This window comes from Hippocampus comes, unplaced genomic scaffold (genome assembly GCF_001891065.2).
Source record: "Hippocampus comes isolate QL1 unplaced genomic scaffold, H_comes_QL1_v1.1 scaffold180, whole genome shotgun sequence".
NCBI classification, from domain to species: Eukaryota; Metazoa; Chordata; class Actinopteri; order Syngnathiformes; family Syngnathidae; genus Hippocampus; species Hippocampus comes.
This window is the reverse complement of record NW_017805076.1, coordinates 491,353-502,601: the sequence shown is the minus strand read 5'-3', so window position 1 is coordinate 502,601 and position 11,249 is coordinate 491,353. Positions and strand designations below refer to the sequence as shown.

At 42.5% G+C, this 11,249-nt stretch overlaps 1 protein-coding gene across 1 annotated transcript in view; it reads right to left on the bottom strand.

Annotated features, from left to right (window-relative positions):
* The window catches only part of lamb1a (laminin, beta 1a), a 54,355-nt gene extending 52,868 nt beyond the window's left edge, over window positions 1-1,487 (bottom strand). The window contains exon 1 of the mRNA XM_019865260.1: window positions 1,378-1,487. Coding sequence (XP_019720819.1) covers window positions 1,378-1,441 — 64 coding nt within the window. The 5' untranslated portion in view covers window positions 1,442-1,487. The remainder of the gene's footprint in view (window positions 1-1,377) is intronic.
* Between the last annotated feature and the right edge of the window lie 9,762 nt (window positions 1,488-11,249).

The following is an 11,249-nucleotide window of genomic DNA, read 5'->3' as shown; positions in this document are numbered from 1 at the left end:
CATATATGGGGGGGGCACAAATATATTTCCTTTTTAGTGAAAATTAATATCAGCTCTTGATAGCTGCCCTGGAAAAAAAACACATCGACTTTCTCTTGTGTATAATGTGTTCTCATTAACCTTTTAAACTAGAAGTTTGATTAATCAGCAACTAAAAAAAATATCAAATTAATAATTATTTTTGATCATAATCATTTTGAGACTGGGGGGGCACAAATATATTTCCTTTTTAGTGAAAATTAATATCAGCTCTTGATAGCTGCCCTGGAAAAAAAACACATCGACTTTCTCTTGTGTATAATGTGTTCTCATTAACCTTTTAAACTAGAAGTTTGATTAATCAGCAACTAAAAAAAATATCAAATTAATAATTATTTTTGATCATAATCATTTTGAGACCTTGTTTAATTTAATATTCAAATTCATCTGAATGCACTGAATTTCAGCCTCTTCACACTAAATATTCAGATTTTAACAGTATACATCCTCCAGGAAATCAGACTCATTCTTCATCTTGAATAAAAACAAGAAATTTGCTAACATTTGCTTTTGTTTTGGAAAAAATTATCAACATGTTTGCCTATTTCCTGTTTCAAAACCAAACCATTAACTGCATCGTAATCTGTTCAAATACGTTTTAAATAAGAGATGGTCATTAAAAAAAATGGTGGATTAATTGACAAACTAATCAACAGATTCAACGAGTATTAAAAGGAGTTAATTGCAGCCCTATTTTAAACTGAGCAATTTAATCGTAAGCTTTTACTGACATAATTCATCCATCCATCCATCCATCCATTTTCTTCCGCTTTATCCTCACAAGGGTCGCGGGCGTGCTGGAGCCCATCCCAGCCATCATCGGGCAGTAGGCAGGGAAACTCCTGAACTGGTTGCCAGACAATCGCAGGGCACACATGGATGAACGAACATTCGCACTCATCATCACACATTAGGACCATTTTGAGTGCCATAATTCAAACCACAGAGGTTTGATTCTTTTTATTTATCAAAAAGACATGAAAAGGACTGACATGATTGAATCACATGAACTTCATTTGATATTCAGTGATCTGTTGACAAAATAAAGTTGGGAGACATCTCAAATACTGTAGTCTCCTGATAGCGTTTGCTTTTTTGGCTTTGCTTTGTATAAAATCTTTTGTCATTTTACATTCATTTTAATGTCAACAAACATCTTGGTAAATTAAATCCAAGTCGACAAGGAAGTTTTAAAAACGTCCCTGTGCCATCAGTTTCTATGCAGAGTCGGTTAAAACCAGCAACACATTTTACGTCGTATTGCGTGTGAAGGAAACCCCTTTTAGAGTGGCTGGTTTCCTTGAAACAGATTAAAAAGTCTACTTGAAGCTTTCTCACCAAGAAGCAGCACGAGTTGAACGCGTAGCATCTTCGTCGTCACACGGATGAGAAGACTCAACATTAACTTGCAATCTCCAGAGTCCGAGCAGTCCTGAACTGCCCCACATCACCCCCCACCCCCCCCCCACTCCCGCTCCGCCCGCCTACACAAAAGTTAATGTCATTATTCGGACAAACGAGCATCCGTCAGACTTTCAGAATACATTTTGAGTATTTAGTATTTAGTGAAAATCCGTGCCCCTGGCAAAGTTCTGATATACACTTTGAATATACGACTATTTTCAAAAACAGTCAGATGATAAGCAATTCTGAGATCCTCACAATGTGCCGTTAGAATACGGTACATTAATAGCTACTATTTTTCAAATGGTATTCTTGTGATGATATCGTGTTAGTATTTCTCCGTCAATTGTGTTCACTTTACCATTACTTTGAAGAGAGTGACTCCTCTCGCTCATCTTTTGGAATAATTTGTGTTGGGTTTGCACTTTAGCTTCCACTTAAACTTAATAACACGTTTTAACAGTTGTGTAAGTTTGTTATCAGTTTACTTTTGTCACGTTAGAACGCACACGCACGCGCACGCACACACACACACACACACACACACACACACACACACACACACACACACGCTAATGATAAATAACTACAACTCAATTCCAAGCCACAATAATGCAAATATTTTCAATCTGTCTTTATTGATGTAACATGTCATGTTGATTTTTGCATTAAGTGTTCATCTTATGAAAAACTGAAATTGATCAAGGATATTTGTATGTTTTCATCCTCTTTAGAGTCACTTTTTTATGTTGTTTTTCAGTGCTGTTTAGTTAACAACTCAGTTCAGAACACCCCCCACATTCCTCAATGCCTCAACTCCCAACCCCACAGTTAAAGCTCAGTAATCTCACCTGCGAGAACAAAGGAAAAAGTGTCTGTCTGGGTGGGGGATGTTTGAGAATGTGACCCCCCACCTCAACATTTGAAGACTCATTCAGTATCCGCTGCCTCTCTGTGTAGTAGGTAATTATAATGACTCTCAACCTGTAGTGGCCTGCACAGCGAATCTTTGGGAGGAGAGCAACTTATCTGTTTGCAAGCTAACATCAGGAACATAGAGATCAACAATACGATAAAGCTTTTGAGCACTAAATAGTGTTCAGCACAGACTACCCTCTGACAAGTTCAACACAATTCATTCATTCATTCTAAGATTGGCTGTATTTTGGTGAAACTGTTGCCACATGAAATTAATCCAAAAATAAAAAGGATTTAGGAGCAACGCGGAGGGAGGGGGAGGGGGCATTTTTGACTGATTATTGGAGAGCTTCGCTGTTGAGAATGACCACCGCACTAGAATCATCACTCCCCGTCATCCCGCAACCTAACACACAGGAGCTGTTCCACCCTTTTTTCACATTTGAGACTATATTGCGTTCAGTTTCATCTCCCCATTCCACCTTACAGGGGCAGTGTGAAGAGAGTTGGATTCTCTGTTCTTTTTGAACTTTATACCTTGAGTGCAGTTGTTCAAAACACTCCCTACATTTTGGGATTTAAGGTATGTCTTTTACATTGGAAGACTTTCACACCACCATCAGACAAAAATGTCACAAAAGGCAGGAGAGTGGAGGACAATTGAGGCACCAACAATTCTGAAAAACTCACCATTTTTGTCATTTTTCTATGTTTTCAAGAAAAAAGTTGTAATTGCCGTTGTATTGCTTGAATCATCCAACTCAACCATTAGCAGTACATTTGTTGAGAGGTTTAGTTGGATCATATGTTTTGCTGTGTCTGGCACAACCCTGGTCACATACACAAGCACCTGAAATCCATATATTTCAAAAATACAGCAAAGAAGCCCCATTCCAATCAAATAAAGTTGAACTGCATTTGAATACTACCGCTAATTTAATATTAGAGTCACTGAATTACAATAATAGAGTTGACACGAGTAAATCACTGCTAATGTTAGCGTTTTTGCTTACGGATACATCTGCTTTGCTCGACTGGTCAAGCATCCATTTTCGCTATAAAAGAAAAAGTAATTTTAAGGTCTTTTTCTGACAATAATTAACACGGTTGAGTTTAGAGGACTTCAAATGAATTGACAACTATTATGATAACTGATCTATTCCTTTAGAGCAGTGGTTCTGAACGTTTTCAACCAGTTTGCTACAGTTGTAAAGTTGTAACCGATTTTTTAAAAAATAAAGCAGATTTTTTTTTTTTGCTTCAAAATACATTCTATCCATATTTTTCTGAAAATAAATGTACTCTGTGTAACATTTTTAAATACAGTTTCAAATGAGTTTGACATGCTGCCAAAAGCATATTGCTAGCTATGACGTCTGCTGGCCAAAGCCTGAGCTGTACTGTATTTACAGTATTACACAGTAGCTCGTGACTGGAGCACAACTGAGAAACATTTCCTGACGCTCACCCAATATTGCATCTTTTATGTGGGAACTTCTTCCAATTCAATACTGTTCTGAAAAAAAAAAAAATCTGACTACAAATACATGCAATTCCTTTTTTACTAGCTGTCTGTGACCCACCCAAAATGGGTCCGTGATCCATTTTTGGGTGATCCAATTCTGTCTAGAACCTTCCAGACGCCCAACATGCTCTCTCATCCCAGCAGCTATGGTGTGGTGCTTTGCGTTTCATCGCAAATTTAGTTTTTTAGGACAATGTCGTAGATTCTGAGCAGTCAATGAGAATCAGAATCATGTTCTTTGTCTCCGGTTGTACAGGCTACACTAGTATCGTCAATAACAAGCAACTACGATGAACAAAGACATGACATGTAAGTATCGAAAAACTTTCGGTAATGAAAGAGTTCAATTGTGCAGTAGTACCAATGTCACAGCTGTGCAACAATGTGCTAGTGATGAAGTAGAGATAAAGTGGTCAGTGGTGCAATCCAATACTTTGACGGTTGTGCAGTTAGTGCGGAAAATCATTGCACCATTTTTTTAAAGTGAAGTACAGAAAGTCCATGAGCGCTTTAAAGTGTCTGGTGCTGTGGAATATTGATCAATGACAATTGTTCAAGTATGTACAGAGTGGAGCTACAATGATGGTAGCAGTAATACGTAAGGCAACTGTATGCAGGGCGTTTAGAAAAGTGTGTTATGCCAACATTTTACCTGTTGAAGAATGATTTTTTTTTTCATCTGCTGCCAAGTGCGCATATCTCCCACGGAATTGCACCTAAATGAGATCAGTTAATAGGCAGCAGTTTTCCACCGCTATACTATTGTGACTGCAAAGGACGACATTGAAAGTTGCGCGCTGACCCGAGCAAGAATATTCTCCCATGCTCTCTCTCTCTCTCTCTCTCTCTGCAGCAGTGTTGCACTTCTTCCTGAAAATGTGTTTAAACTCGCTGGATGAGAGCATTAATATTTCCAGTTCTAGTGAGTTGAAAAACACATCCCTCCTCTTCCCAGTTGCCATGGTGACATCTGCCAAATTGGGGATGCATTAATGCTGGATTTTTACAGTTGTGGTGCACACGTTTAACTCCAGGTGAACAGACTCCAAGTTGATTAAATTGAGTCAAATCTGCTGTTCTGGAATTCAAAACTCAAAATTTCCTATCTCAGAACAGATCAACTTCTAGCTCAGCATTAAAAACAGAGTTGAACGTCTTTGTGAAATGGATCCAAGTCAAGTGGATAGTTTAAATTTAAATTTTTGCTTCAAACCCATAGTTTGGTGAAATGTTTTGGCTTTTATAAGGAATGCAAATAAAATGTGTTATTGTTATTATTATTATTATTATTATTATTATTATTATTATTATTATACTGTCACTGTCCTGGGAGCCTCACCCCAACAAGAACAGGAACTGTGTAACCTTGTCGAGGTGTGACAGCTTAAACCTACCTAGCGCCTGCCCGAGCTCGGTGCATTAGGGAGCCTGTCACGTTGGGGGGCTTACAACACCAGGATGGCACAAATGAACATTTCCGCCCCTGACTCATGTCAGTGCTTTGCAGCCCGTCAGTGTGCTGTAAGGTGGCAGCCCCACCAGCTGACAAGCCATCGCAGGGCCAACTACCGAGCATGGTGAAAAGAAATAGTTACAAAACCCACTAAAGCAACCAGATTTAACCGGACGGAACTTCCTGGTAATAGACCTCTGCCTTCACCTGACCAACGACATTTGGACCTCCGCGAAAAAACCCGCATTGCCTGTTGGAACATCCAGACAGTCCTGCACGGTGGCTATCCAACACTACTCTCCCCATGAACTCTCCAGGTATAACATCACCCTTGCTGGCCTTTGTAAGTCACGCTGGCGCGGAACCAGAGAAACCACCGCTGGCGACCATCTTTTTCTGTGGAGTGGCCCGAATGATGGGAGAGGCCTCCACGGTGTAGCCCTGGCTATTCCTCTATACCGGAGGAAGTCCATCCTCAGCTGGAAGCCAGTCAGCGACAGACTGCTCTCCGCCTGTCTCCTCCACCAACATGGGAAGATGATAGTTATTGTCGCCTATAGCCCAACAGACATCACCTCAGATGAGACAAAGGACAATATTTACGACCAGCTACAAGATTTCTGATGGAATAACAAAGATAGCAATCGACCACATCCTTGTTTCCCGACGATGGAAAAAAAATCAATCATCAACTGCCGTGTCTACAGAGGTGCACAACTTGGCCATACAGATCACCGCCTGCTGATAGCAGACATGCAACTTAAGTTCAAGGCAGGGGCACCAAAAACTGCCTCCCCCAGGCTAGACTCCTCTCGGCTACAAGACCCGGCCATCATGGAATCATACAGATGGTCCATCACCAACTGATTCAACACACTGACCAGCGAGCAGTCACAGGACTGGCCGCAATTTAAAGCTGATGTAATCAAGGCTTCCATAGAGACCATTGGGCGAACAAGACCTGCTCCAAAGAAGCCCTGGATATCCCAGGATACCCCGGACATCGTAAATAGGAGACGAGACTCTCGCTTGCGCGGGGACATGGCTCTGTATCAGCTCCTTAACACCCAACGGAACATCTCCCTTCGACATGACAGCGAAATCTTCTGGAGCAATCAGGCATCAGCCATGGAGGCAGCTTTCCAAAACAACAATCTGCGGCAGCTCTTCAACCTCCTCCGCAAAGGGAAAGCCGGCCCCGCCAGCACTGTTACTTAGTCAAGGACAGGGCTGGCAACATTCTATCAACCGAAACTGAGTGCATCAGTCGTTGGAAGGAGCACTTAGGTGAGCTCCTCAATCATCCTCCTGTCTCCGAAGACCCAACCCTCAGGATCACTTAGGTGAGCTCCTAAATCATCCTCCTGTCCCCGAAGACCCAACCCTCACCATACATTTCACCACTAATCCGGACTGTCCCATCCCCCCCGTATCGCCAGCTGAAGTCAAAGCAGCCATGACAAAGCTCAAAAATGGGAAAGCGCCAGGTCTATATGTAATCACAGCAGAGATGCTGAAGGCTGGTGGCGACCACATCATCCTGTGTCTCACACAGATCATCAACCATGTGTGGGTCACAGAGTCATTGCCTGATGACTGGAGGCGGGGCATCATACCTCACTTCTGGAAGCTCAAGGGAGACCAACTGACCGACAGCAACCATAGAGGAATCACACTCCTCTCCATTCCCAGTAAACTTGTCACCTGCATTCTACTCACCCGAGCTCTACCTGCAACCAGAAGCGGACGCCGCCAACAACAAGCCGGATTCATGACCAACCGTTCCACCATCGAACACATCTCTGCTCTCCCACTCCTGGTAGAAAAGGCTCGGGCGTTCAGAAAGGACCGGGACTTATTCATTGCTTTTATTGACCTCAAGGCTGCTTTTGACAGAGTGGACCATGAGTCTCTTTGGAACATCTTAAAATCCCTCGGAGTCCCGACCAAGATCACCACACTCTTCAAACAACTGTACCAGGGTGCGGAAAGCTGTGTATGTGTGAATGGCCAAGACTCAAAGTGATTCCCTATCAACAGCGGGGTAAGGCAGGGATGTGTTGCCGCTCCAGAGCTCTTTAACTGCGTCATTGACCACCTGATGTCAATAGTCTGTGAGCAGATTCCTGGAGTGCCACTTGCCAACTGCATTCTAAAGGACCTTGAGTATGCTGATGACACCGTCCTGTTCAGCGAGACTGCCGATCAGCTTCGTGAGGCTCTCAGGGTGTTCAATGAGGAGTCCAAAAAGCTTGGCCTAAAGATAAGTTGGGCCAAGACAAAATTGATGCATGTTGGCGATGGACCTGACCCACCATTTTTTGTATTTGATGGCGCCCCTGTCCATTTTGTCACTAGTGTTAAATATCTTGGCTTGACAGTGACCAACAATGAAGATCTCAAAACAGAGGTCGACCGTCGCCGCGCCCTAGCAGCTTCTGTCATTCAGTCCTTGTGGAGACCGCTGTGGTGCCACCCGCACATATCCCGGGCAACAAAGCTCAGAGTCTACAATGCCTCAGTCATCTTCGTCGTCCTGTACGGCTCCGAAACCTGGCCACTGAACAACACTCTTGCGGCCAGGCTTGATGGCTTTGACTCCAGGGCCCTCAGGAGGATGAAAGGTATCTCATGGACCGAATACATCACAAATCAGGCTCTAAGAGACAAAACCAAACAGCCACCGGCCTCCCGTCTCGCCGCAATGCGGCGAGTGCAATGGTATGGCCATGTCATCCGCCTGCCCCAGGAACACCCAACCAGCACCATCTTGGCCTTCAACCCCCAGCAAGCTGGCTGGAGACGACCCAGAGGTGCCCCCCGGACTCGCTGGCTGGATGTAATAGCTCTGGACCTTGGGGCCTGCAATGTGACCCTGGTACAAGGTCAACACCTTGCCCACAACAGACCCAGATGGAGAGACCTGGTTGCTATGGTTGGCTCTATGCGCCTTAGAGTGCAAGAGGACTAAAGAAAAAGAAGAAAGATTATGATTATTATTATTATTATTATTATTATTAAACAACCAGTTAAGGGTGTACTTTGCCTGCTGGGATAGGCTCCAGCATCCCCGTGACCCTCTTGAGGTTAAGCCGTGAAAGTAATGGATGGATAAATTTGCCCAAGTGGGACAAAGACAACATTGATGTTGATTAACAATTGGTGACAGTGATGCTCTCATTTATTTGATATTATTTTTCAATTCTAGGCAAACTGATGCAATTCCACTCTTTTCTCTGACAGACTAAATAACAATGTAAAGGGTATTCTCTGTTAATTGTTGTGAGTGTTCTTTCTCGATGTTTCAGTTGAGATGCAGTTGCCGTGGCCCTTTTTGTGCTTAGGGCCTTTATTCTGTCATATGGGCTTCATGTTTCACAGTATGTAAACTGGGATTACTTAGTGACATGTTATCAACTTGTCAGTATGCTGAGCTTTTTTCCAGTCAAAGTGTCAGCTCTCTTCCATGTCTTCTGCCTCCAGCCCTGCTCTCTGCAGTTACTTTGAATTTTCATCGATAAAGACTTTTACTTTTCAATTTTCATGTCATGCCTGCTTCTGAGTTCTAATTCTGCTCCTCAAACGACAGTACATTCTGACCAGTCATGGATCAACCAGTAAGTTCTGTCTTTTCCTGCACATCTCTCTCACCTGTGCCATCTATTTACCTTAGCTTTTCATGCTCCCCTTCTATTTTCCAACCCCATGTTTTATTTTTCGACTCAGATTTTTCTGATTGTGAAGATTACCCTGATTTGGTTAACCTCCATTCTGATTCAGATTTTGACACTTATTTTTGGTTTTCCTGGTCTTTTTCCCAGTTGATACTCAAGCCCTCATCGGTTTATGTCACGCTTGTCTGTTGATGATCACTTACTGGCCACCTCGGAACACTTCCCTTCAGACACTTGGGCGCCCGGTTGGCCATTTATGTGGGACTTCCGCGAGGTGGCCAACATAGGCACCCAGATAAAGGTTCTGATTCCTCCTATAAGCCCACCTTTTACAAGTCGCGTCAATCTGAACATGCCCCCCAAGCCACTTCACTCCCCGCCTTTTTCGTCACCTCATTCAATGTCTACTTCCTCACCTCATCATCTCATGTCTCTTGTGCTTTCCAACCTCTATGGTGGCAGGCTGATGAGGCAAGGCTGCATGCCAGCACCTCGGCAGCTGCAAGGCCCCGTGCCAGCTCCTCAGCAGCTGCAGGCTCACTTCCTGGCTGCTCTGGACCTGCAGGTCCCCGTCTCGCTCCCTCGACAGCACTAGGCACCCGTCAATTGATTGATAGGCGCCTTGGCAACAGCAGGCCCCCGTCGCGGTTTCTTGGCAGCACGAGGCCCCAACCCTGCTTTCGTGGCGCACACCCAAGAATCTCGCGTCTGGCCTTCCTTGATCCGTCTTTGATTTTGGGTTTGATTTTGTTTCATGTTTTCTTCATGTTCTTTTGTTTGTGTCTGTCTGATCAGGTTATTGCACTTGTTTATCGATGCTTTGTGTTACCCAATCAGCCCCTAAGAGAAGAACGGTAAAACTTAACTCCAACAGATTCGTCGAAAAAGATGTAAGAAAATTTGGTGCCATTTTTCAGTCCAAGACCTACAATAAAGTATCTTGGAACCCCGTGGTGAGCCCAACAGGAAGTTTGCTATTTTGAATTTTCTTTCATAGTCGGGCCCATTTTTGGCCTCTTGTAGTGGTCACATTTTAAAGAACTCCTAGTGATTTAATCCAACGGTCTTGAAACTACGGGGGTCACATCTGAAGATGTTCAAGACAAGGAAAATTACCAAAAAAAACAAACCAAAAAAAAAATGCTGTTGTTGTGGTGACATGCTGTTTGTCAAGAAAACTAAGTCATTTTACTCATTTTACTATGCTCAGTAGTGCCCCCTAGACATTTTGAACAAAGCAGCCCTGATTCATTCATTCGTTCACCTGGATCTACAAAAATTTGGCTGTATATGTAACAGGCCAAGACCTATGAAAAAGTCTCTTGGACTCTTATGTTAAGCTAACAGGAAATCCATCGTTCTGAAATTTCTTTCAAATTTGGACCCATTTTTGGCTTACAATAAAGGTCACATTTTAAAGAACGCCTCCAAGAGATCTTATGAGTTTGGCTTGAAAATGGGTGCTTCAGCTGAAGATGTTTAAGACATAAAATAAAAGCAAAGCTTTTAAATTTGTCCGATGCCATTGCCTGGGCGATGCCCTGTTCGCGAAGGAAAATGACACAGATTTTGTGAAAACATATGAAACTCACATCACACTAATAATAATAACAATAACTCACTATTTTATGAGTTTAATGTGAGGTTTAAAAAAAAGGATTAATTGCGCCCTCTGCACATTTTTTTACAAAATAGCCCCTCTACCAAGAACCTGAAAGCATATGTAACAAGCCAAGACGTACAAAAAGTCTCTACTCTAAACTAAACAGGAATTGGCCATTTTTAATTACCTTCCGAATGTTGCCTCGTTTTATTGATGTCATGTTTTTTTCAACTAGTTTTTAAATTGATATCCCTGTACTTCATTTTTCAAACATTCCAATTCCAATGTGCCTGTATTCCAACTGACCAGAGCCGCAAGGACCCTTTACAGCTTCAAGGCAGCTCGAGTTACATTTGTTCTGACAATAAATGTTGCCTTATAATTAAAAAAAGTTGTTTATTTTAATTAGCAAAATAATCCACGAATCCCCTTCTGGAAAAAAAGTTAATTGCATCTCCTCTAACGTTATTAAATAAAATACTGACCCCTGCTGGTTCAGATAAACCCTGACTGAAGTCACATTCGTCTCATTGAGAGTTCCGAAACGTGTACAAAATGAATGAGTCTCCTGCAAAAATATGAAGTGTGAACTCTTCTGTCGACAAAATATAAAAAAAAAAATAAAAACATATA